Genomic DNA, 26,973 nt, shown 5'->3' with positions numbered 1-26,973 from the left:
CTCCAAGACCTTTGCTGTCCCACTTTGTATATGTGGGAAGCGTTGATCAAAAACCAGGCAGAATCCCGAGGTTTGGCGCGATGGGCCTCACTGGCAGCACAGAAAGCACCCGCTAAGCTGCTTCCCTTGGTTAGAAAAATGGGGAGTTGGAGGGCTAAAGGCAGCTACGCTGGCGCTTTTTCAGGAAAACAAAGGACTGATACCAGGGCTTTGGTAACTGAATGGAAGAAACTAAGAAGCTCTGTTTTAAAAAAGGAAACAGACTGTTTGCTGAGGTTTCCTTTGGTGATTGATCACTGTTTACACTACAAGGTCATCCTGTGTTGTTTCGCTGGATACTCAAGCAAAGTTGTGCAACAGATATAAAATTATTTTATGTTTTCAGATCCCTGCTGGAGAATTTGGATATTCAGGTTTATTTTTTCTTCATGGTGTTTACACAAACCAGCGCTTGCCTGGATGTCCTAGAATAATGCTGAGGGTCAGCATTTCTATTTCTTTTTCTGAATTAAGTACATCTGCTTTCAAAGTTGATCAAGATAAATCACAGTAAGATGCTCTTTCATTGTAATTCAATCTCTGCTCTATTCTGTGATGACTTTCGTGTGTAGACAAGCCTTTATAAAACTTTGCTTAAAATGAAATTTCCTTGTTTTGTTTTTATTTTAGCCTTTGCATTTTAAGTTTGTACTGAAAAATGAATGATATTCCTTTAACTGATTTCTTCCCCCTGCTCCCCTACAGACTATAAGGTGGCACATTGAACTACAACCATGGGCAAGCCCAACTCCTTCCCTGGACTATGAGGCCATCAGGTTCCTGAAGTACATAAGCACTTCTCAGGTAGGTTTTCCTTTCTGACTGTTTAGAAAATAATCTGTCTGTTTTCTCTCAGGCAAGGAATTAACCTCGCACCAAGCTGCCATTGCAATTGCTTGGAATATGTGTTATTTCTAAAGTTACTCAATTCAGCAGTGATGGTCAACATGGTTAGGGAGAGGCCAAATCTGGTAGCCCACCCGAGCTGAGGGGCTCTGCAGCTTTCTCCTGCCGTGTCCAGCTAGTAGCAAGCATGTGTTCCCAGGAGACACACACACAAACACACATACACCCCAAATATATACACATGGCCACATGGATAAACACGGACACAAACACAGCCTCCTCCACTTCCCCTCTCTGGCTGATCAGGAGGAAGGTCCATTAATGGGAAATGCTTGTGGATCCCTCCGGTAGCTGGTCTGCTCAGCAGCTGCCCCTGTACCCCCCTCTTCCCAGTTGCTGGCACTTGGACATACGAGTCCCACAGCCCCCCTCCACATGCACACAGAGTGGAGAGCCTCCAGGAGCAGAGTTAGAAGCTTAATTCTATCTGTAATTAGAAGTCAGAAATTTAATAAGAAGGTAGGATGGTTCTCCAAAAGGTGCTGTGGAGAGTGTGTCCCGTTGACTCTTGATGGTTTTCACAGCTGGACCAGGACGCTCTTGGCTCTCCTGGGGTGGGGACAGGGGCTCCGTTTCTCTGACGGGGCTTTTAGGGTTCCCTGCCTGGTGTTGTGCCTCTGTGCTCCTTAGCATGGTTGTGTGGAGCCTCCAGGGGTTCATGGCCCTCCTTTGAGGAGTCTGGCATTAGCCTGGGCATGGTGCTATTTGAGTTCCCCCACCTACTCCTTGTTCTTCCCTGCTCCTCTCCATGTAGGCAGGCTACCTTTGCGCCATATAACCTAACAAATGTGAATGTAAAGATCAGAATGCCGGTTAGAAAGAATGCATTATTTCCTTGCTTTCTATTTACAGAGAGGTTTGTGCCCTGACAAAAGTGCAGTACAGCTGAAATTCCAGGAATTGTTCCTCTCCCATTTTCATTCTCTCTCTCTCTCTCTCTCTCACAGATACAGAAAAGTACTGAGCACTGTGTAGTGAAATGACTGTGTATTCTACCACTCAGCCTCTCAGTAATAATGTAATAACTAGGTTCATTCTAACTTAAAAAGGATGTATTTGAAGTTCACAGAAAAATGAGAAAAAGGCATCAGTTCCAAGCCTGGGCAAGTTTTCCCAATGGTACTAAAAGAATTCTGATTTTCTGAGAACGACAAAAAAACTGTTGTGATGATCTGAAAAACTTGTATTTTCAAGTGCTTTTTCAAAGGTATTATCTCCAAATCCACCTTACATTCACAGATGCTTCCATGGCACAAATATATGGAAATCAGGTTATCATGTTGTAGTATATATCTTAATATAGATATTATTTCTCCACAACAGTGCTTATACATACATTTTGTGTAATGAGGAATGAAAAAGGTGCAGTATGCCCTTAGTTCTGACAAGGCAGGTACTTTTAAGTGTTCAAGTCTATGAGCAAGCAAACCTTTAATACAGATCTAACTCTAACTGTACGATATTTTACAGAGAAAAACAACAAGGTTCCTCAGGTGTTTATGTCACTGAAATGTCATTAACATAAATAATAAACAGCAACACTAACATAATGCTTTGCTAATTTTTTTTTACTTTGAAGGCTGACATGGAAGAATCAGTTGAAATACATCAAAAAATATGCTGCTGTGCCTATGGTATCGTAACTGGGAGAGCAGCAAAGTGTTCACTTATCCCCAGGCTCATGACTACCTCCAGCTGAATGTTCACAAATGTGGAAGTGACGTCTTGGTCTCCACTTTCTCTGGCACAGAGGAAAAGCAGAGGCTCTCTGACTGGAGGAAAGAGGACTTGCAATGAGACAGGGATGTCTGCAGAGCTGCTCGTTTTCTAGCAGAGAAGTTTAGACTGAGGCGTAAAGCTGAGAACAGCCTTCATCTCAGAGACTTAATAAACACTGGCAGGTTCTGCTAAACTTCACTAGTTGGGTCAAAACCTACAAGGACATCAATTAACAGAGAATTTATTGCTCCTGACATACTAATCAGGAAGTTTCATTCCCAGAGTAGCTGACCCTGGGGACAGGCATAAGTGAAAACAAAAAAAAAAAAAAAAAGAGAAACCCTTGTCCCTGACCTGGCGGATGTTACATGATTAACAGCTGACAGGATCTCGCTATGACTGGTAGGAGTATTAGAGGAAATGGGATCCTGCTCACATAGGTGAGCATGGTATCTTCTTTCCTGTGTGTGCTGAGCAAGTGGCAGCTAATTACTGAGGCTGGTTGGGTTCAGCAATACCCGTCGCATGGGTGGGAGGAGAAGATGCCACCTCATCAGGCTTCCCTGAGGGGTGAACCAAGGCTCTTTCAACACCCCTACCTGGTAATCAGAAGAAGTGTTGAAGTTTACTGTTACCTTCACAAGAGCAATATGTAGAACAGCCCAAGCCCTTATGCTCTGCATGTCGCACGCCAGATTGGTGGTGGTGTCAGTGGTAGAGTTCAGGTCTTATTTATGGTTATAGTTTTAGGTTTTGGTTTTAGTAGCAAGAGCTGGTAACATTGCTAGAAATTCTGAGTGTTGCACTTACTCAAAATACGATGAGTCAAGTAAGCAGTACGATGGCAGAATCTTTTATTTTTCTGCAGAGAGCATGTTTTTCTGTCTTAAAATAAGTGCTTGTCATTGCAAAGCCATTTATTCCTTGATAGTTACAGACAGAAGGGAAATAAGCAGTGGAATGCAGTGCAAGACATTGCTTAAAGCTTAGTGAATTCAGAGAGCAGCATGAAGAGATGCTGTATAAGCTTTTACGAATTTTTCCCTGGGAATTATGAGCTGAGCAGGAGGAGGGAGATTGTACAGCAGGCAGCTCTGTGAATGTAATGCTCCAGATAATGATCTTTCAGAGCTAAGCCTCTTTAAAAATAAATTTTATTTACTTACTACAAGGCACATGAAGAGTGTCTGCTGCAGCAGAGGCTGGATTCCAATTTTCACTCTCATCCTCTGTGCTTAATTGTGCAGAAGCAGAAATTACTGGAAAAAATGGTCAGAAAGATCAAAAGATCTATGCTTTTTAGTTTGCCTAAAACTGAGACCCGAGTCCGAGTAGGAAGGTGTGAGAATAGTCAGCTGAGGACTGGTATTTAACCTGGTTTTAGCTCTGCTGTTGTTTCTTTCTTCCTGTGTACTGGCTTTCTGGCAGTGCCAGCTCCTATCCCTGGCAGTTTTTGGGATCGCAGCTGGTGCTGGGTTTGGAGAGCAGCTTTTCCTCGCAAAGGCGCCGTTGGGTGCCTATGATTCTCTGCAGTATTTGTTTTCATGTTTGCAGCTTAGCAGCCCATGCCCTGCAACTCTGGAATTTGATGTCCAGGTGTGCTTGGCTGGAAAAGCTGACTTGACCTTTTAGTCAAATGATTTGGACACTCTATTATGTAAAACCCATCCAGGTTCCTGATGAATTCACCACTTTTTACTAGTTGCCTTCTTGTTCTTTGCTATCTGGCTCATGATATCTAAGCCAGCATTGAAACACTTGCAGTGATTCCTCTGCTTAGTTAAGCACTTGCTTAAATCCCTTTGTTATTGGATAGGGGATGTCTTTAGGTCATCCTTAAATCTCTTCAGGAACTGAAATCTGAGGCGCTCGAGGTGTAATATACAGTGTTGTGTATCACAGTGGCACTGTCTTTTAAATAAATGGTGAATCCTGAGATTTTATTTTGACATGATTCAGGATGCAGAATCCAGTCCAAGATTTGCAAGAAAAAGAAATACATATTTATACTGAAATAGCTCGTTCTCAGGAAAATTGATTTCAGGGTATAGTACTAATTTTTAATTACTTGCTATTCAAACCGTGTTGCTCTCTAGGGGATTATATAAGCCTTAAATTTCACCAAGCAGAACACACAAACAAGGAGGGAAAAAATCAAATATCCATAGCTGTGGATCTGTCAATCAGATTTTAATTAAACCAGTTAACATTTTTCTTCTTTCCACTCTATTCCCAGAAGACGAATTAAAAACAAATTAAAGTAGTGACATATTAAAATGAAACATCCTCTGATTTCAACAGATTTCGTGTGAACACATGAACCTAAACAGCCTGGCAGGGCGCTCTGAAACAGCAAAGAAGCCCTGGTCGCTCTGCCTTGATGAGCAGTTCAGCCTCATTCATCGCATCAGGAACAAGCAATGTCGCCTGTATTCACTTGGGTAAGCGCTCTCTTTAACATCAGCAAATCATTTCAGGATACATTTTGGCCTCAAAAAGCCTTATAAATGCAAAACAGACTGCAATAATGTTGTGTTTTAAAAATGTGGACTTTGCTAGGTGTGCTAAATATATATAGATTTGCTGCTGTAGGCTGTGTTTTACGGAAAAATCTTTCTCCATAAGGGTCTTCATTTTTCTTCATTTTTGTAGAATTGGCATGAAAGCAAATTGCTTATTAGTGAGTGGTGGTTTTGGTAGAGGAAGGTGGAAATTAATGAGATAAACCGAGGAGCATGCAGCATCTTCCCTGAGCAGCAGTGTATTGCATAATTTCTGGGTACTTCAGCAGCATTATTTATAAAGTTTCATTAGCAAAGTCGTACATCTCCGTATGAGAGTGTATCTGCTAAGCGCTTCGGGGTTGACATGTGCCAAAGTGATAATAATAAAGGCAGCGTGCTTTTATTTTAGGGTGTTTATAGCATGTTTGATGTTTGTAACACTGAGATCTTCACTTTCCACGGAACATAATAGTTAACCTACAAGTGTAGCTTGTTTTCCTGCTGATAATACAGTCTGCGTCTTGAAAGGACAAGGTTCAATATTCAGAGTTCCCACTGGCCTTTTATGTTTTACAGCAATGCATAGTTTGACTAGGAGAATAATCTCTGAGATCTGGACCTCATTTCACACAGATCACTAAATGACTGCCTCCTAATAAAACTTGAGGCTTGTTTTCCTGGGAGCCAGCTTCAGCTTAGAGATACATTGAGAGACTCCATCACCCTGAACCAGCACAGTTTAATTCTGTGATTTTACTTCTGTGGCTTCTGTGGCAAAGAGCTGTGCCTGGCTGTCATTTCTCAGTGATTCGCGCACAGCAATTAACATCAGCAGTTAATATAAGGAGGATTCAGAGCCTACCACAGCAAACAGTATTTTACGTTAACTTGAGCGGGTTTTGATCAAGTGGTATAAGAGACCACTGAGCTGTATAGACCAAGCTCCTGAGAGAGCAAGAGGCCCTCAGATATCACTCAGAAGTGTTGCTCAGTGGCAGAAAAACAACTGCCTTTTAGAGGTGATACTGTATGAACCCACACTTAGATCCAGACTTTTGCTGCTCTGCTGTAGTTCTGCTTCACTGCTTGAGGCCCCTTCCAGTAGTCAACAGAGAGAGGAAGGCACATGCAGGTGGAAATTCATCTAAGCTGAATAACCTTCTGGAGGTACCTATGGCTTCCTTTGATTCAAGAGGGAGCACAGGATAATGTGGGTGCTGACTTCAGGTGTCTTGGTGAAGTACACAAATTTAATAGAATAAATCTAGACCTTACTCTGCAAGGTACATAATGATTTAATACTAGACCCGCACTGCAGTGTTAATGTCCCTGTGTCCCTTCGATATGGTTCAGGCGTGGGCTGAGAAATGTATTTCTGTTGAAGAAGACACAACACAGAGCTTCTGTGAGCTGTGCTAGGGCAGATCTGGCACGCAGCTGATGAGCACAAAGATAACTTGCTTGTGCTTTTTGAACTGCTCTCAGCTGATGAGTGCATACCACATCAGTACTTTGTGTGTGCCGCTGTTTTTCATATGGTACAAGGAGCCCAAATGCCAGATTTTCTATTCTTAGCAGAGATTGAAATTGATGGGAAAGTCAATCGTCATGCACACATGTGTAATAAATATCCAGGAATGATGTGGCTCATGAAACAGCTAAAAAAATGAAAAGAGATATTTGGGTTTAAGGAAGAGTAGCCTCTAAGCCTTCAGATTCCTTTTGCTGCCTTTGGAGCTCATTACTGCTTAATTCTTCTGTCAGACAGACTTCCTTTAGTTTATAGCGGGCAGAAAAGTAATTTTGTTCCGACTAAGACAAAAATCCCCTTTAAATGTTTCTGTTATCCTGTGCCCTTCATAAAGAGCAAAGGGAGAGCAGCTGCTTTCAGGGAGGAACATTGTCCATGGAGAGGATGGAGGGAGCACAAATGTGAAAGTTCAGCGTGAGTGCTACTGCGAATCCTGAATTAAATCCATGCATCATTAAAAATTGAGCAAGACCTACAGCTTGTACTCTGCCTTTGTGAGGGCTGCAGAAGAGCTTGTAAGAGAATGGGAGTGAGCAGTGTCTGAAACCTCTGGAGGATTTTTAGATTAGTATTAGTTGCTTCCACTGCTGCAAAGCAGCAATGTGTTTGCTTGGGGGACAGGATTTTCGGGTGTGACATGTACTTGCAATATGCAGCAGTGAGCTCTAGTTATTAGTGCTAAATCTGCTCAGATTAAACTAAGCCTGTAACAAACACAACAGGCAGGCACCCAAGCTGGGATAATACAAATGAATAGGATTTCAGGAACTTAGCAGCTGAGGTTTGAAGTGTTCACTGCAAGACTGTATAAAGACCTTCCAGGAGGATCTAGGGTCCAGGCAGGGAAGGGTTCCTTTCTGCCCAGCTGCAGAGCTCAGTTACCTTCCTTCAAGGAGGAAAGCAGGGCCACCCCAGGAGAGAGCAGCTCCTTGGCGCGGGTGGTTGTGCCCCTCCGTTCACCCCCTGTGCGGCGGGCGCACTGATGCGGTGCCCGCTTCGGCGCAGGCTCCAGCCCGGTGTTCATTCCAAGCGGGAGGCTCTGTTTCCTGTGCCCTTCGGTGAACCCTGCGAGCAGAGGAGAGCCAAGGGACACGGCCGCCCCGTCTGCCCAGGCTCTGCTGCCCAGTCTCCCGGCGGCCTTGCCTGCGCGGCCGCCTGGCAGCAGCGCCCGCCGAGCAGGGTCCCTTGGCTGCGGGTTGTCTCTTCTGCCTCTTCTGCCTCCAAAACTCACCTTTGCCCCCACTGCTGGCGACTGCGTGCCGCTCTTGGCTGTGCAACCAAGGTCGGTTGTCTTTACCATAAAAATAGGTCAGCATCCTACTCATTTTATATTTCACTGTTACGAGGACAGCCGCTGTTTTCCCCCACTGGTGTGTAAGGCCCTTTCTAGTCTTTTTTGACCTCATCGTGGTTCTGCTAAGATCATAATCCTTTTAAAGCAGTGCAAAATCTTTCTCAGTAAAGAAATGTGTTCACTTTTTTTAAATTTCATGCTGCATTAGCACTTAGCACGGTCATGTGTGGGCCTGCAGTTCTTTTGAATATTATTTTCTCTCATTAACACTTATTGTTGATTAACTCTCTCTTCCAGCATAAATGTGAGTTGTAGGCCAGGGAGGCAGAAGATACACCAGCAACTTCCTTGCCCTCAATGATCTTTTTCTGTTTTGCACCACCATGAACTTCCCTTTGCAGCCAGATTTGAGTACAAATCCACTTGGCGGCAGCGAGAGTTTTGTTTGTGCCAAAAGCATCTGGCTCTCCAGAACAAATCAGCTGGATCTGCTAGGAGGGTATCACACGTGCACGTATCCGCCAGTCTCTGATCCGCTCATCACTCTCTAATGCCTTAATTGTCCCAAACAATCCACATTTTGTTCATTTTTAGACAGCTTCTCATTCCAAAGGGATTACATTGCTCTTCATTCATCTATGTCCCATCTATAGAATGTCAAATGCAAGCAAGCGTTTCCATTCACTTCATTCTGAACTTCTTTCCTAATATGCACTGAGTGTATGAAAACTACTCTCTCTTCATCCTGTATATCTTCATAGGCTGAAATCCTGTGAAATAAATTCATTCTCAAAAGCACGTTGTTTTCGCATACCCTGTGTCCTTTTCCTTTCCAGGATACCTGAAGAGAAAAGCTGTTGAGTGGAAGCTGTTCTCATAGGTGATACAATATAACACTATCCTAACTTCTAAACTGTATGTTTATCCAAACATGTTTCTCTACATTTTTTCAGAATGTAGATTTGTTTTAGTTTACCAGTATGTCGTTGAGGCAATCATTTAGTACTGATTTAATGCTGTATCCTTGTGTAGCATGGTTTCAAAAGTAGCCTAGTGTTCCTCCACTTTGCTTCCAAAACAAACATGAAGAATCGCCCCTTCTTACACACCCATGAGTCCTTGGGATACTCTGCTTTTACTAATGCATTTTTTGCAGCTCCACTAGTTATGCCTTTTGTTTGTTTGTTTTATTTTGCAGGCTAGGCAATGAGGACAACCAGTTTGAGGTGAACATGGCTAACAGCGGGTGTGAAGTGCACCGCTTTGATCCCAGCGTCAAGTCCGCGCACGTTCAGGAGGGACGGCGCCTCTGGCATCACCGCCTCTCCATTGACTGGAGGGATCCTAATCCCGCTATTGCTGCTCATAAACTTCACAGCAACACGAAGAAGCTGGGCACGATATTGAATGAATTTGGGCATCAGAAGGTGAGGTTTTAGGTATCACGTTTCTAACTGCAAGATAAAGTGCTGGGAAACTGCAAAACTTTCCTTCTTTCTGTTTTTGGGGCATAAGCACTTTACAAGGTTATCTCCTGACAGTGGTTCATTCATCAGGTATACCTGTAGTGTATCATCTTCTTCTGGGCGTTGTCCTTTCTGTCTTGTATTTGTTTTTCCTGTGTGCTGAAAACAGACATCTTGACTTTAAATTACTAGCCATATGCTAAATACTTTCCTCCTTTGCATTTTCCTTTCAAATAACTGGTGACATCAGCTCAACTAGCTGGTGATATTTTCATTTCTGTGGTTGGTCTGCTCATTGCCTGGTGATGAGTGCTAATCTATTCATACAGCGTCATTTATGAAGAGGGGAAAAATGCAATAATTAGACAAGAAGCGGTAACGGATGGGTTGTTTACATTTGCAAAGTCACTAATCCCCATTACAGTCATCAATAACAAAAACATCCTGTTTTGAAATTGGCAGCAATCCGTGGGTGTTTTTTTTGTTTGTTTGTTTTTGTTTGTTTTTTAAGTTGCCCAATTCTTTTTAGGGAACTGTAAAAACATCAGAAATTTTCATGTCTCAATTGTTGCCAAAACACATTTGAGGAAGTTTCTGGCCCAGAGGCTTAAGTAGCTTTCAAGACAGTTTTTTTCCCTCAGAGGATCCTAGCATGAATTACAATGCTAATATACTTCACTGCCTGAAGCACATTCTGCATGGTGTTGTTTTTTAAGACCTAGGCAGCCTGAGCTAAGGAGAAGTGCTTCTGTAGGATTTACAGAGCAAGCAGTGCAACGTTAGTTGGTTATTATAAAAAGCAAGATGTGCTTTTCACTTCATTTCTTGCTGTTCTTTAGTACTTTCTTTCGGCTCAGCACTCCCAATTGAACCATTTTGAACATAAAAGCAGAAAAAGAAGGTTTTTTCTACCACTTAGTCATGCTATAACTATTTTAGACTGTGCATTAGTGAAACATCTGGGGAGAGAGGGAAATGGCTTTCCTTTGACATTGGCCTTAGGACGTTTGTTTTGATTTTAGAAAAATTAGTCACAGAGCAAATGAACGACAACCTGATCCCGAAAAATCCCATGGATCCCGTGATGCGGCAGACCTCCCGAGAACAGTCGTTTGGTTATCGGGGTACTGTGGGGTGACTATAAGACCTTCTGTGACCTGGAGGATTGTACCTATGAATTCTAAGCATGCAACTTTCCGGCTGAGAGTTAGGTTACATGAAAGCATACAGCTGGAGAGCAGCCAAGGAACACAGTGCACGTGTAGCACATGGAATCGGGTTTTTCTGGGGTTGTGTACATGGTGCCTGGGGGTTGTTCGAGTGTGTTCATGCATCGTGAACCCCACGGAGCCTCTTATTCTGCTAGCATTCAGGTAGCTCAATTATGCAGAACTATTGCACGAATTGAGTCAGGAGCTTAATTTCACCCTGTGAGAATAAAGCCATTACACACTTTGCGGTGTTCTGTCACTTCCTATTTGTGAAATATCCAAATGAACCCATTTTCCTTACATGGTTCTATTTAGTTTTTCTTTAATTGGAAGGCAGGCTGAGAATTTGTGTGTTGCACAAAGACACTGATAAACTCCAATTTGTGAAGAGAACATCAAAGTAAATACTGTGACATTCAGGTTTTCGTTTTTTCACTGAATGAGTGGAATGTGCCCCTAACTGCGTAAATAAGTTAACGCAAAACATTTTCACAGACTATTTTCCAAAGCATTTTTTTCAATTAGAAATTTAAAATACTCTCATTTTTAATACTGTCATTTTTTAATTTTAAAAATCCGTCCCGCCTGCTCTCAAAGTTGTTCTCTTCCCACTTCAAGGCAGGAATTCCAAGCAACTTCGTTTGAAGCTAATGTCTCATTTTCTCCCTGCTTTTATTCTTTAAGGCTTGGGACTAAGTCCAAGGCCCTCCAAGTGAATGGGAATATTTCCACTGGCATCAGAGACTTGGGATCAGGCTGGTGAAGAGAGGACAGGCGAGGCATCCTGTAGTTCTTGCCACCATAACCTTGAGAAGAAAATATGCAATTTGGGGATTTTGTACACAGTGACAGCTGACCAGACTTCACCTGTTTTTCTGCAGTCAGTACCTCCCTAGAAATGGAGATCTGGCCTGATATTATGACAAGAAACACAAACTCTTTTTTGGGTTTTAGCGTGGATTTGAGGAAACATTAAAAGTACATGATCTGTCCGATTGGCTACATTACATAAATCCTCCATTTCTCTGAGGAGTGTAAATAGGATGGAGACAGAGGGATTAGCTTGCCCTCTATTAGGGTGACACTGAGAAGAGAAGCATGCAGCCCATATTTTGAGAAATTTCTAGAGAGTGAAATTGTATAAACACTGGAACAATCTCCAAAGGGTAGAATCAGAGTCCTGTTTCCTGGTACAAAAATCTAGATCGAAAATTTACTGTTATGTATTGTGAGGAGAATAATATTGTCCACGGGAAAGGATAAAGATGTCAAAATAGATCTTTGTCTTGTTTGTCTTTCTAATTCTGGCATAAGCAGTCACTGAATGTGTGCACTCTGTAATTCACTGCTGATGGATAGTGAGAGGGGAAAAAAAAAAAAAAAAGAGGAGGAAACCACTTGAATGCCCAAATTTTCTTTCTCATTGCAGTGCAGTTTCATGGTCTCCTTCTGACTCCTGGGGTAAGGGTGCGACAGTAGTGGTATTCCCTGTGGATTAGTGATGGCTGGGAACTTCCTTCATATGGGATCACAGGATAACTCAAGTTGGCGAGAGGCCGCAAGAGGTCTCTTGTCCAGGCTCCAGCTCAAAGCAAGGTCAGCAGTGAGGTCAGATGAAGTTGCTCAGGACTTTATCCAGTTGAGTCTTAGAAACTCCCGAATTTTCTCCAAAATAGAGACTGCACAATCTCTTCAGGCAAATTATTACACTGCTTGACTGTCCTCATTGAGGAAAAAAAACGATTCCTAATTTTCAGTCTGTACCTCTCAGTGTATGCCCACTCTCTCCTGTCCTGCCATGTGCTGCCAAGGAGCCCGGCCGTGTCTCATTGATAACTTCTTTGTAGGGGCTGCTGTTTCCTGGGGGCTGCTGTTAGGTCGCCCCAAAGCCTTCTCTTCTCCAGGCTGGACAAGCTCTCTTCTCCCAGCCTTTTCTGACCATCTCGGTGGCTCTCTGCTGAACACACCTCCATTTAACATTGCTCGTGTTGTATTAGGGATACCAAAGCTGGACAGAGCGTCTAGATGTGCTCACATGAATGTTCAGTGTGGTGAGATAGTCACTTCTTTTGATCTGCAGGCTGTTTTCTACTAATACAAGCTCAAGTCCTGTTGGGACTTTGCAGCATGATCCCAGGGCCTTTTCTGCACAGCTGCTGCTCTCCATCCAGGCAGTCCCTGGCCCACATCATTGCAGGGGGTTCTTCCTCCTCTGGTGCAGCACTTTGCGTTTGTCCTTGCTAAGTTTCTTAGGTTCCTATGGGCGCCTTCCTACAGTCTCACCCCTGTGACACTCCGCCTGTAAGTGGCCTGCAGGTAGAATATGCTCCATGTACCATTGACCAGCTCGGATATGGGAATATTTGTGGGAGACAGTGTCAGATATGTATTCCCATGCTGTTCTAGCCTAGTCACAGGAAGCAGCTGGTTCCATCTCCGTGCAAGTGGACAACAGTCTGAACTACAGTTGTTACAGCAGAACTGATTCAGCTGCCTAAAGACACCCTTTATCTAGTCCCAGTATAGATCTGCTTTGTGTGCAGTACTGATGTCCTCTTCGGAAGGTTACTGTCTTCCATGCAACCCAGATTTTAGCATGCAATAAAATACAAGGGAAAATCTGTATTGAAACATAAGCTCCCTCCCCAGGCTCCAGCATAACTCCTCTCTCCAAAAAGCTGCAGCACTTAACCTGAAGTTCAAACTTGACTCCTACATGTATTCCAAAGCTTGTGCTACAAAGCAAAATTAAAAGCTTTTGACAGAGAGGCCCTGGGTGGCAGAGGCAAGAGAGAGTTCATTCTGTCTTGAGTGTGTATTCACAAATAAATTTTGCATGTTACACATGCAAACTCTTGATTCAGTAGTAGTTTTCCTCCTCAGGAGCTCTGTAGGTCAAACCCCTTGTGGTGCCATCAGTAAGTGCTATGAGTCTGGCATTTGCATGCCTTGGTGATAAAGGACTGCCGTGTGGAACTGTGTAAGTGCTGAGTTGCTTTCTTATTAAAGAATTATCTAATTAAACTAAAAAGGCGAATCTAAGAATGTAAAGTAAAATGAGCAGTTAACCAGCAAGTGCCAGTGGGCGTGAGTTTCAGAGAATGGCAGAGTCACATTCAGCTCTTCCCCCTCAAATGATCTTTCACAAATTGTATGAAAAGACAATTTTATTTTTTATTATTAAAAGACTTTTTATAATTAAAAAAGCAAAGCAGTCTTTATATCCTGATTTTAATTTGAAGGCTACAATTTACACCAGTCAGCTTGTGCTGGTCAGCTTCATTTTACAGAACAAGCTTAGATTTAAGTTTTAAAAAAGCAAAAGTCACCTGTACCCTTTCACCTGTTATTTAATACTCATTGCACCTTCAAAACACTGCACCCTGCAGCCACATTGATTAATAACCTTATCTCTTCCTGAGCAAGTAATTCATCACTTGCCTTCATCTCCTAAAGCAGATGCTATAAAGTCTATTTCATGCTGTACTTTAGTCTTTTGAAGATCAGCGTGAAAGAGCAAAGATTAAAGAAAATTGACTTAACATTCTGCTGTAAAACAGCTCTGTTGACAATAAATAATTACGAAATAAAATTCTGATATAAAATGTATAAAACATAAGTTGTATATGAAGATTTGATTAGCAAAACTAAAAAATTGGATCAGTTGCCCATTGGTCTCCATCGTGATGTTGGAGCCCAGGCTCAGGAGCCGGAATCCCGGGTGTCTTTGGCCTTTGCTGCTGCAGCCCAAGAACAGTCCAGTTCGTCTAGCGGCTGGAAGGCACAAGGTCGGGTCTGTGCCCTGTGCATTTGGCTTAGCCTCAGCAGCACCATATGAGACTGGATCTCATGGATCACTGCTTTGTACAAATCCATAAGTAAGTGTTCGGAGTTCTGTCTTGAAAGGGCTTTTTTTTTTTTTTTTTCTACTTTACTTTGTTTATTTGAGGCTTTTCCAGAATCTTAATTCTAGAAGAGAAAAAAAAGAAAAAAAAATACTTTTACATGACAAAGTGAGACTTTTTCTTAAATATTAACATTTCAGAATGTCATCAATTGCAGTACGGCAAATTCCCTGGACCTGCAAGAAGCACTTCTCTCAGAAGAACCAAATGAAATTATTGGAACACTCGAAGAACTAACCCTTGGATCTCACTTTTCTAGCTCAGTTTCCTGGCAGAGAAATATTTCAGCAGCTCAGACTGGATATTTGGAGTCATTTTCTTGTTTAAGAAAGTGCCCTTACAGATCCATATTTACTGCAGGTTGGTAGCTGCAGAGAGTCACAGTCTGTCACCACCGTGGACAACATGTGTGTATTTGGCCTCTTGTTTTGTCAGCAGGTAGTGGGAAGACACTAGCAGATGAGGCCTGAGTCACACAGATGATACGAGCTTGTGTGGGAGATGCAGAAGGAGCTGAGAAGGGATGAGATGTGGGGGCAAACTTGGCTCGTGCCTGATCCCCATGCTGATTTCCAGGCTGAAAGGGAGAGCACCAGAGATAACATCAGGCGAACAAGCTAGAAAACGTAAAGCCAATATTTTTTTAAGTCATCCCATTAAAGTGAAAACTCAGAAGTGCAGGAGAGTGTGTTGCTCAACAATACGTGTCTTCCCCTAGCTCAGTAATTTGATTTATGAGCTCAAGCAGGACTTACTGCCCATAACACACAGTGAGTCCCTTTGAGGTGATGTTTGTACACACTTGGCCAAATTCAGCCTCTGTGTAACACGAGTGATTCCTTTGGAGCTCCCTCAGGGCTGAAATCTGAGCGCTGATTGTTACCGTGTGTGAGCCTTCCTCTTGCAGCAGTGCCCCTGAGCTAACGGGTTTTGCTCCTGCTGCCAAATATTAAGTGGAAGTGCAGATGTTTTGGGTTGCAGTTAGAAATTGTACCTCTGTAAACATGTAATGGTTGCCCCTGTGTAAACTATAGGGTTTCTTTCATGGATAGATAGATAGATAGTTTGTTTTAGTGATGAAAATGAAATCTAGGGGGTAGTTGCTCAGTTTGTGCTTAGTCAGCTGAGGCTGTTGCTGCATCCAGTATTTTAATCATAACTAGACCAAAGATTTTGGCTGCAAGAAGTGGGCTTGACGGTCCCCTGGTTCTGGAAGCTGAAACCTTTTTGACATCGATTTACTGTTCCCCATCTCTCCTACTGCTTGTGTTTTAGGCAGGAATTGCATCATGCACTTTTCTGCAAGGCTTTCTTTTGGTCCCCTCTGTTCCCTTTTGCCTTCTTCAAATTCCTACCTCCTCCTTCACTGGGAGCAGTTCTCAAGATCCTCTTAAGAATAGAAATACTGTTAAGAATAGTGGTGTTACTAGGGAGCAACCTGAAGATGCTGTTTAGTATGCAAGTATCAGGCATACAGGGAAGACATGTTAATGATGACGTTGACTGGGGGTAGTGCAATTTATAGCCTTTTCTTTCTCTAGGAAAAGGGCTAATTCAGGGCCTGTATTTAAAATACAGGGTATTCAAAATCTTTTTTCCCCCTAGCTTTACTAGCGGACTGCACAAGCTGTATTCAATTCCTGGCGCAATTCAATGCCTGAATAAGCCATTCCACCATCTTTTCAACACCAACACACCACAATTTCGGTGTGAAATGTTGTGTTGAGAGCAGTCGCTGCACTCACTGCAGCATCATGGAGCCATCATAGGTACGCTGCTCCTGGAAAAAGCCACTGGGATTCGGCAGGGGTCTTGTGAATGCCTCCTTCCTCATGCAGGCAGGATGATAGTGGGTCCAAGATGCAGGGCACCTGCTGAGTTCAGACCTGTGTGCATGCTCCCCAGTTAGCCTGCTTTGCTCCATTAACACTGACTTAAATGCAGTAACATGAGCATGTTCTAATTTAGCCAAGGTGTCGGATATCTTCTGAGAATGGTTGTCCATAACATTACATTAACTTTGTAAGAATGAAGGGCAACCCCCTTTCTATAGGGAAGTGTTTCTTTCTCCACCACCCGTCTTTCTCACAATATATAGGGACTAATTGACATTTGCAAGTTCTTGAGAGAAATTTCCTTTCCAGAGTACTTAGAAGTTCTTTTAAAAAGAGGGTAGATGTTGGTTATTTTTTTCACATTTGTCTCCAATTTCCAGTAGAAGTCAACAATGAGTTGGTTTCCTCTTCTCCATAGCTTCTTTTCATTAGGATTGGACATTTCTTGTCTGATTGCTTTCATTTCAGCATCTACATTCTTTCTGCTGTCATTTTTGCTTCTGATGGCAATTTAAGGAATCCCTCCTATTCTCAAAAATCTGAAAGACAGAGCTCATAGCCACAGAAACTCTCCTTTTCACCTCCCTTTTGCCCCTTTTGCAAGCAGTGGTGGGTTCTTCAGGATTCTCCTTGTTCTGCTCTGCCTCTTTCCCGGAATAAGCTGCCTTCTCCCTGCCCTCACTGCCAGCAGAGCAGGAGTGGGCAGGCACACAGTGACTGTGGGAGCAGAAGAGGAGCAGGTTGGCACCTTGCACCAGAAGTGGAAGGAAACTAATCCCATTAAGGCTTCAATCTTGAATGACTTCAGTGCTGTGGCTAATGCAGACGAGAACCAGGTCCTCTGTCCAGATTTATTTGGCACTACGCTGTTATATACAATACTGTTCTATATACATAAGTTATTCTGGATGTGCTGAACATTTTCTGCAGATGGGACTTTGAGCCCTCGCTTCAGTTAGTTACTTATATTTTGCAGCCACCTGTGGGCACTACAGTAATGAAGGACAGCAGAGGGTCTTGCAACTGAAAGGCTGGGTATTACACACCTCCATTTTACAGCAGTCTGAACCCTTTCCTCTCCTTTTTTTTAGGATGAATTACTGTTCAACTATTTGCTTTCTGTTAAAGTCCTCCCATGCTGACTGCTTTTGTCTTGACCCATCACCGCATTTCTAACACGTTTGTCTGCTGCTGGCTTTCACCTCTAGTAAGAAACAGATAACATTACATTTTGTTAGCACAGAGCCGGGTTTCTCTGCCCGTGCTTAATGCTAAAGCAGCATAAACAAACTGCAAGTGTTTGTTCCTCTTTAATGAAGGGGCTTGCAGGTCCAGTTACAGCATTTATTCTTTTGAGTAAACATCCGTTCCCACAGGCATCCAGCAGAGTCTGGCAGAAAACATCAAAAGAAGAGAAATGAAAGGATTTTTCCCCTTCATAGGGACGAGCGGCTGGAACATTCTCCCGTGAGATGAGATGGCTGAGTGCGCGCTTTGCAAAAGGGCTTGTGTGCTCAGCCAGGCTGCACGCAGAGCTATTGCTCTTCCAGGCTGGTTGTTGGGGTTTGTTTTTGTTTTTTTCTGCTCGTGAAAGAATTACAATTTTTCAAAAGTCCGTGTGTGCCACACTGTGTTCGGTGGGCAAAGCTCTTGCTGATGACTAGGCTGATAAATGATTAAGACCTGAGTTGCTAGTGAGTTGCTGAGTTGCTGAGTTGCCTTGTGAGAGCTCTCCTGCTTCAGCAAGGCAGCCGTCACGCTGAGGCACCCGAGGAGGTGATGCTGTTTTGATCTTCCATACAACAGAAGAGCTGGGAAAACTGAAAAACCCGCTCTCCTCGCAGAGCACCATGCTAATGGGAGTGGGGCCACTGGGCCACTGAGCAGAGTACTGAAGAGCCCCCGTGTCATCACAGTGGCTCTTCACCCCGTTTTCTCCGAGAAGGGGCTAGTTTGAGCACTGCTGCCCTTGGGGTTGAGTGGCACATTGGCTACCCTGGAGGCTGCTCTCAGTTTAAGGAGACTGGACACCAAGACCCAAATGGTCAGGATTTTGGGGAGGAGCAAGGCTAACCCAGGTCATGGCCCTCAGCGCTTTCTGCTTATAGTGACTGCCTGCTCCATGTTAAGGGTTTGTAGATCCTGTTCCCTGAGTCACTCTGTGGGAACCTTGGTCTTCCTAAGTAGGCCAAGTAGGCTAACTGAACACAGGCTAAGCAAGATGTTAAGCAGAGTAGCTGAAGCTTTAAAGTCATTATAGCTTAATGCTAGCTAAACCCATCAAACCTCTCTAAAAATCAATTCAGATTTGGGATGTGTGTGATTTATGTCCAGGAGATGATTAGCAAGAGCTGCCTTCTGGTTCAGTGCCCAGTGTGAGCTAAGGTGAGAGTGTGCCAAGAGCTATCTCATGGTGAAGAAGAACGTACATGATGACAGGAAGGCACCAAGTGAAATGTAGCAGCTTCCTGACCAAATGCAGACAAGGAGAAAAAAATTAAGGCCATGCTGCTATGTTGATCTCCCGAAGTTGGGGGCAGTTTGTTCAAAGATTATTTCTTTCTTTGGTAAAATTACATTGGAAAAAAGTTCCTGCTGGCTATAAAGCTTCTTCTTCTCTGCCTGAGTAGTTGGCATCTACTTTCACCGAGGGGATTTCCACTTACACTGGCCTCTCTGGAACCATTACTGCTTTGGGTGAGCTCTTGCTGTGCTGTCAGTTGGCCATCAGAGGAGGTTAAATGAGCTTTCTTCATTGAATGTTGAGGCACTTTCACCAGCTGGATTTTAGCTTATGCACTAAGTGTCAGAAGACTGTTAATAGCCTGTCCCTACTTTGTCACACTTGGACAGCAGGCCATCACTGAAGCTGGAAGAAATAAAGACTTCTCCATCACTGCCAAGATGGAGGATGGAGGATCCGTAATAAGAGCAGGGCAGCAAAGCTTGTTCTCACTCACTACAGTTTTGCAATTCAGTGATATGTATATAGATGAGTGACTTTGATGGGATAGTTTTGCCCCTTTTTGTGGAAAAGACCAGAGACTGGGTAAACACCAAGCTATAGAAACTAGCGTTACAGTTTTTGTACTTGAAAATGTGCCTGTGCTGACACTTTACGAGCTGATAATCCCAAATGACATGTTTGGCCCAGTTATTCTGAAGACCAGCATGGAGAAGCGATGCAAATAGGAAGGAAGGAGGTAATTTAAGAGAAGTGCTGCCTTTCTTGGAGTGGGGTGAGAGCCATGGGCTGGACACCACTGGTTGGGTGACCGGTGATCCTCCTGATTTCAGTATCCAGATGGCTCTGACCACGGCCACAGCAGTCCCCATCTCCCCAGTGAATGGTACAGAGAGAGCTGAGGTCCTTCGCAGTCCCACAGATTACAAGGACTCTGGGGAGAGAGGCTTTTGCAAGCCCTCGGAGCACAGTTTGCTGCGAGGCTACATGCTGTCCTGTCTGCCAGCGATTACAGACGCAGAATGAAAGCAGATCTCAGTGTAGAATGAAAGATGACTTGAAATCCAAGCGGTTGCCTGCTGGCAAGGAGGGATGGGGGCTGCATTTTGAAAGAAAGGGCAGGGAAGAAAGGGAGAGGAATATCATGCTGAAAGATTGCAAAACACTCAAGAGCCAGCTTATAACCAGCTTATTACTTGCAAAGTTGTTTGCTACCACAAAATGAAATAAACATTTTTTTTTTCCCAGAGTTTTATCTGGTGAAAATATAGACTTGTACTTAGTGGAGTGAGGAGAGGAAAAACAGCCAGGTCAAAAGGCAGAGTTCATTTTGCTCTGCAGCTGATAGGAATACAGCAGCTCGGTGTCACGGAAGCAGAGCAGAGGTTTGATGTCTTGCAGCCTGTTTTCTGATAAAATCCGCAGTCCAGCCGTGGGCTTCCAAAGGACCCTGTGATTCTGAGCTCCCCTTCTCTGCTTTGAAGCTGTGACCAGATGTTGTGTTGCTGCTCACCGAGGAGGGGAGGGCTGCTGCCGCTTGACCTGCCACACAGCTGCCATTTCTGCCTTTCCTGGCCGCCACTTCCACACGCTGCCATGCTAGTGCTGGAAGTAATTCAGCTAAATTGCTTCCTCTGGCTCCCCACTCTCAATTGACTCGTCTCCACAGGGAGCTCTAAACGGGGCCCACAGGGCACTGCCTAGCCTGAAAAATCCCTGTTAACCCTGGTTTGGCAGAAACCATCAAGGCAAACACAGCTCCACTCTCTGCTGGAGTAAATGATGCCCAGTTGTAACAAGCCATGACCCTAAAAAGAAGAAATGAGCATCCCTGCAGTATGTGGTCACCTTCGCTGACTAAACCACCTTCTTTCTGAGCTGTTCTGTGTGCTGTGCATGCGGGGAGGGCTGCTTGCTTCTGTTGTGCAGCCGGTGCTGCAATTGCTACAGTAATTTTTCAAGGGAGGTAGGTGCTGAGAAAACAAACAATCCACCTTTTTGACTTTTCTGTGATAACCTAGTTAATTCGCATTGCTCAGTGTTGGCAGTCAGGTCTTTTTTTTTCCTGAACAGAGAGGAAATATTTTGTCATCACTCATATGATTCATAATTTGATGTATCCCTATAAGAACTTTAATGATTATTTACATTGCATTACAAACCACACAGCTTGTAAGATGATATATAAAGTGTATTTTCTCGCTCTGAAATTTGTGATTTACCAATGGCACTGTTTTACTAGGAAAAGATTGTTGTTTCTGTCCCAGTCTTTAATTCTTTTCACTTCTTTCTAGCACTTAAGTCAGCTATGGCAGGTAGTTTCAAACAGGCAGGTTCTTGGCATCGATCTGTGAGAGCTGCCCCTTGTCCCCAGTAAATGAGGCTTCCTCTAGCCTGGGTGATCCTGGGGACAGGGCTGCTTTGTCCCGGAGCTCTGTGATCCCTGTGGGGTTATGCCTGCTGCAGGGAGACCTGTGTAAGGAAGAGCGAGCTCAGAGGAGAACGGAGTCTGTTTCCGAGGTGTTTGAGGCGGAGCTGGAGGTATCTTTATGCTGTTTCATATCCTTTACTGCCGACGGGCTTTTCTTAATTATGATTGTCTGAAAGTCCCTGTGGTCTTTCTTTAGGTTGCTTTGTTATCCATAGCTTTCTCATTTTCTGTAGCAAGCTGATATGTGACAGCTTTGGCGCTAGCTCTGTAGTTGATTCCTCAGTGGAAATAACATGAAATGAGAGATTAGGGCCACAGGGAACAGGCTTCTGCCAGCTGCCCAGCTGCAGAGCCAAAGCAGCTACAGGGATCACCATTTCCCACCACTGACTGGGAGACTGGATCTCCTACCTCGGCGGGAGAGAGCTCATTCCTGTAGGGTTTGGTGTCTGATGAACGTGGAAAGGGAGGAAGAGCAGAGGCAAAGGGGTATGGCACCTGAAAACTGCTACCCTAACAGTCTCCTTCTGGCAGCGGATGCAAGCGGCCACTTCCATGCTGGCTCTAGAGGCTTCACTACATCTGTGTTACCCTTTGGGAATGACTGCCTGGGATTTTCTTCCCTATCCGCACTGGCAAATGGAAATTTGTTTTGGGATCAAAGGTCGTGAGCCCAAAATTGAAACATTCACCGCCGGGCTGCCACTTGCTGAGGCCAGCATCCTGCGGCTGAAGGCGCTCAGCGTTTCCTCCCCTGTGTTACGTGATCGTTCCCTACGAGATCTCTCCCTTTCTTTAATGCTCTTTGGCTTGCTGCTGGGTGGCTCCTGATACGCCCAAAGAGTTTCTGTTAGAAAATGCAAAAAAAGCCTCTTTATCTCAGAAATGCCACCTGGGGAAGGTGTCAGGAGCCAGGCTTAGTCTCTCAGTGCTCCGAATCAGTGGGCTCTCAGCTGCCATCTTTTACCTTAAGGCACCCTAGATGTTTGCACACATTGACCCTCGGCAGCTGAGGCCAGCTGTGTTCCAGATGAGTTAGAGCTCAGAATTTACAGATTTTTCTACTGATCCTCTCACTGGCACTTTGAATCAAAGCATCTGAAAGGTGGTAGTACATTTCTTATCAGTCAGGGTAAATACCCCCCTAAGAAGCATAATCTCGACAGAGCTCACATCCAGCGTTAGCAGGATGCTTGCTCATCATTCAGGTGCCCTGACAGAAGCTGTTCCACCGTTTACCTTATCCATGGCATGAAATAGATAGTCTGGGATGAGATGGCCACTTTATCCTTAAGGCTGTCACAGATGTTCGTTCTTAGAGACTGGAGCCTTCCCCTTGGTCTCCGAACAATTCAGAACACTAAAACCAACGGAGAGCAGCTGATTGGGTATTCAGCAGACCCCTGCTAGCAGGGAAGAAGGAATTGTGGCAACTTACTCTATCCTACAGAAATGTTGGTTAACAGACCTTTTTCAGATCAGTTGTGCAAATACAGTCCAACATGCAAAGACTAACCTGTTCAGCCAGTGCAGCTTTGAGACTGTTAAGATCATGAGGGAAAAAAGCAAACAAACAAACCTGGAAGATGATACATGGATCATCACCATGAGAAAGAGACCTTATAAAGAAAGACTGTTGGGGAAAACAAGCACAAAACCGAGAAGCATTTCTTCCTCCTCCCCCACCCCCGGGGTTTTTGAATATTTTGTTTCTCCTTTCAAAGTTACAGAAATCTTACAAAGATAAAAAAACTATGGTTTCTGAAGCCCATTGGCACAGTCCAGTGATAATTGTACCTAGGTGGAATCAAAACAATCTGCACAACTCTATGAAGCTGTATATGGAGCTGCGAGTTGCTATCTGAAAAAACAACCTGTTTAAATGTAAAAATGAGCTCAATGATGAAGCATTTTTCAGCTGAGGTTTCATGAGCCCCATCATTTACGTTTAGCCCATTTTTGAACCCAGCGGCCCCTTTTGCACTGACCCTCCTACAGAGAGATTGACAGACTCTTTGTGGCGGCGTCAAGTTAGGAAATGCCAGAGCTGAGGTTGTCTGCGCAACCTCCATCTCCCCTCCCCATGTAGATGTGTTACAGTACGTGCTTTAATTCCATAATCCCACAGTTATTTTCCGCTGGCCCCCTGACTGCCTCGGTGCGGAGGAGGCACAAAGCTGCCTTAATGAGCAGATGAGATTGGCTTGTTGTCATGTAGTGTGTGACCGTGGACCTTGTTCAAGCCCCACTCTCCAAGGCCTGCTCTGAAAAGACAGTGTTTCGGTTCCTGCTCAGCTGTTTTACAGCTTGTTCCACTCAAGTGTCACAGCCCTTCACAGTCACAACCCATGCACCCTGCAGAGGGTACTTAATGGTCGTAGCAAGTGTGCTAGGTGGACCTCTCGTGATAGCAAGTTCCCTGCAGGAACTGCAAACTCTTCTGGGGAGGGCGCATTGCATGGGGTAGACCCGACTGACCAGATTTAAGCTGCCTATTGTGACTATTTTTAGATTTGGCAAGGCTGCCATGTAATGAGACCAAGTTCTGACTTCCTGTCCTTTAGTAGTCTCCCCAAAAACACGAACTGTGGCCCTCCACAAGCCTTAATGCTCTATAGCATTGGGTGTATCTGCTCGCAGCTGTGTTACTGTGCCTTCAAGCTCAAGCTCTTCAGTGCCTGCCTGAAGCAGAGTACTCAGCTCACTGAAGGTAGATACTTCATCAAATATAACAGGGCCTGCTGGCTGATATCACCACCACCTGCTGACATGCTACAATATTTCAGCAGGTTTTTAGGGTTTAGTTTATTTATTTATTTTTACATGGCTCTAAATAAAGACTTCAGTTTTCACCTCAAGTACATGAGCATCAGCAGATGGGCAAGAGCAGCAGCTCAGGTGGAACTAGCTCAGGAAAACCATAATCTCATGGGATTTTCCCCAGAACTGCTCTAGGAAACCATTGCCCTTGAACCCTGCAGTGTGTGTTCTCAAATACTGGGCATCGTGTTTCACCCGGTGTGAAATTTTGATGAAATACTCTTTTTTAAAAAAAATAAAAAATAAAGATACAAAATCCCTCCCCTGAGATAATACCAAGGTGAAGGCAACCTTCAGTTGCCTTTGGCTGTGGTTTGGTTTTATGAATATGTATCTGCGGATGTGAACAATGGCTAAAACGGGCTAAAATTAAAATAAGGTGATTGCTGCTGTGGTTTCCCCTCAAACACCTTCATGCTCTCTTCCCTGCTATCCTGTAGCCTGTGGAGGAGGCGCCCGTAGTACTCTGCATTTTTCCTCCTTGGGCTCCCTCCTCTGAGCTCCGTGTGAGCCATGATGCCTGCGGGTGCCTCGGGCAGTAGCTTGGCAGCAGCGAGGGGCGACTCGTGCTGCTTCCAGTGCCCATTTCCCCTCCTGGGCACAGCTGGGGCCTGCTGCCGGGCTGCCTCGGAGGGTCCCGGCCTGGGAACCTCCTCTTGTGCGTGGATGGAGCACCTGACACTTGAGGATTTGCTCCACTGCGGCCCAAGCAATGGCTTTGCCTCAGGGTTTTGTGCTATCCAAGGATTTTGCGATGGAAAATTAAGGACTGGTAATGCGTCTGTGTCTCTGTTTAGTCAGGTGTATGTGTTTCACAGAATCACAGAATGGTTGAGGTTGGAAGGGACCTCTAGAGACCACCTAGTCTAACCCCCCTGCTCCAGCAGGGACACCTAGAGCACACGGCACAGGGTGGCATCCAGGTGGGTTTTGAAGATCTTCAGAGAAGGAGACTCCACAGCCTCTCTGGGCAGCCTGTACCAGTGTCTGTTTGTTTGTTTTCTGCATATCTTTGATGCCACTGAATTTGTAACTTGACATAACACACACTGCTTGAAGGATCAGCTGCCTCAGAAACTGCAGTGTTCAAAGTCTTTCAGCCCAAGTGTTGGAGGCCAGAGGCTGTGAACCGGCCGGGGCGAAGCTTCACATGCACCAGCCCAAGCATCTTCTGGGAGTTTTCTTCTTATTAGTTTTTAAGCAGAAGTAACTGTACATAAGAACAATTATGTACATGATAATATGGAAAAATCTGGCCTCGGATGTTACCAATAGCAATTGCAAAGCCCATCGTTTTCACACAGTAATTATTTCTTTGTTACAGATTGATGTCCTCAAGGCAGATGTGGAGAGTGCCGAGTGGAAAATTTTGGAAAACCTCATTCTGGAAGATGTCATTGGGCAGATAGGACAGCTGGTCATTGAGGTGCACATCCACTGGCCCGGCTTTGAGGTCAGTGGCAACGACAGTGCTGTGGTGCGGTACTGGTACAGTCTGCTCCGAGAACTGGAGCTGCAGGACTTCAGGCTTTTCCATACCTACAAAGACTTGTCAAAGCCACAGATGTTTCTGAAGAAGGAGGCCTTCAACGCCAGTAGCAGTTACACACTGAGCTGGGTAAATACCAGATGGAAATAGCAGAACGGATTTTTATGTTGTGTAGCTGTGTGCCATCGGGCCCAGCAGCATCGCTGAAGAGCACTTTGGACTCACTGGCTGAAGTGCTAAATATGCAAGAGATTGTGAACAAAATGGACTGGCTTTTATTCTTAAGTGTTCTCGAAGGAGCAGGCATTGGGAGAAGACACATATTGCAAATCTTTTTGTATAGCAATACACATGCCAGTGGGAAGGTGTTCCCAGAGCACGGGGCATCCTGCAAAGGCTTGTGTGAGGCTCTCAAGCTTGCCCTGTGTCTCACGTTGACTCGTGTCTCCCTCGAGCAGCGAGCCCCCTGTTCTGACCCGAGAGCTCTGCCCTGCAACCCGAGCCTGCCCTAGGGCGGCACATGCTGGCACCTGTTTTTAAAAATGCTCAGGAATAAGCTCCTTTTTTGGGAATGGTCAAGAGTGACATTTCCTTAAAGTGATCATGCTTTGACTTGCACTTTCTTTCATTTAACCCTGCTTCCTTACAAAGAAAGAACAAAATTCCTTTCTTCCTTTGTAAGAACAAATCTTACGCAAGAAGATTGTGACCCTTGAACTTGCTGGCAAATTTCAGATGAATTTCGCGGAGGTAGAAATCACCACCAGTCTGAAGTCCTGCATGTTTCATTAAGCTGTTCAGTCAAGCAGCCTCCAAGCGCTCTGACCTGAGGCCGTGGGGGCGCAGGCACCGCAGGACGTGAGTCGAGCGCTGCTCGCGCGTAGGACGGGGGGACACGGGCGCTACCGAGCGGGAGACGCTGCCATTGGAGCAAGCCCTCCCCAGCCACCAGAGGACAGGGCTCCCCTGCGCGCCTGCTCTTGGAGCTGCTTGTTTGAAACCACTCTTGCCGTGGCTGCAGCAAGTGGTCCTTCTGCTAGAGAAGCAGTTATGTAAAGGAGCTGGGAAAGCTGGGCTCGTCCATGCGGCCGGTTTGGGGTGCAGCTGGGTGTTTTGCAATGTGCCTGTTCCAGGGCTGCCTCTGGATGCCTGCGAGCTCCTCAGCACAGAACTGCCCTGGCCCCGGTTGCTCTCCCGAACACCAGGAAGCTCCATCCCGGTGTCACCTAGGGGTGTCCTGTGTGGCACTGCAGGCCCCGTTGTGGGTTACGTGCAATGCAAGGGGGGAGCTTAGGGAGCTCGTGGCAGGAGCTGAAAAGCATATAGCAGGATCTTTTTTATGTTTTTTATAGAATTTTG

The 26,973-nt window shown here is 44.7% G+C and overlaps 1 protein-coding gene across 1 annotated transcript; it reads left to right on the top strand.

The window, feature by feature from the left end:
• The first annotated feature begins 658 nt into the window (after positions 1-658).
• METTL24 (methyltransferase like 24) lies at positions 659-25,809 on the top strand. The gene is made up of 4 exons (XM_010214423.2): positions 659-843; positions 4,966-5,105; positions 9,192-9,420; positions 25,450-25,809. Exons 2-4 carry the CDS (start codon positions 4,981-4,983, stop codon positions 25,762-25,764), a joined length of 669 nt encoding a protein of 222 aa, XP_010212725.2. The 5' UTR covers positions 659-843; positions 4,966-4,980; the 3' UTR covers positions 25,765-25,809.
• The last annotated feature ends 1,164 nt before the right edge of the window (positions 25,810-26,973 follow it).

Source organism: Tinamus guttatus, unplaced genomic scaffold, assembly GCF_059628265.1.
Source record: "Tinamus guttatus ecotype Peru unplaced genomic scaffold, ASM5962826v1 Tinamus_guttatus_pri_ptg000010l, whole genome shotgun sequence".
Classification (NCBI taxonomy): domain Eukaryota; kingdom Metazoa; phylum Chordata; class Aves; order Tinamiformes; family Tinamidae; genus Tinamus; species Tinamus guttatus.
The sequence above is the reverse complement of the archived record's forward strand: the minus strand, read 5'-3'. Positions and strand labels throughout refer to the sequence as shown.

Excerpts from the sequence above, each read along its gene's own strand:
- METTL24 (XM_010214423.2), top strand. The coding sequence starts at position 4,981 with ATGAACCTAAACAGCCTGGCAGGGCGCTCTGAAACAGCAAAGAAGCCC. Across the intron at positions 5,106-9,191 it reads TGTCGCCTGTATTCACTTGG|GCTAGGCAATGAGGACAACC; the intron begins GTAAGCGCTCTC and ends TTTATTTTGCAG. Across the intron at positions 9,421-25,449 it reads ATGAATTTGGGCATCAGAAG|ATTGATGTCCTCAAGGCAGA; the intron begins GTGAGGTTTTAG and ends TCTTTGTTACAG.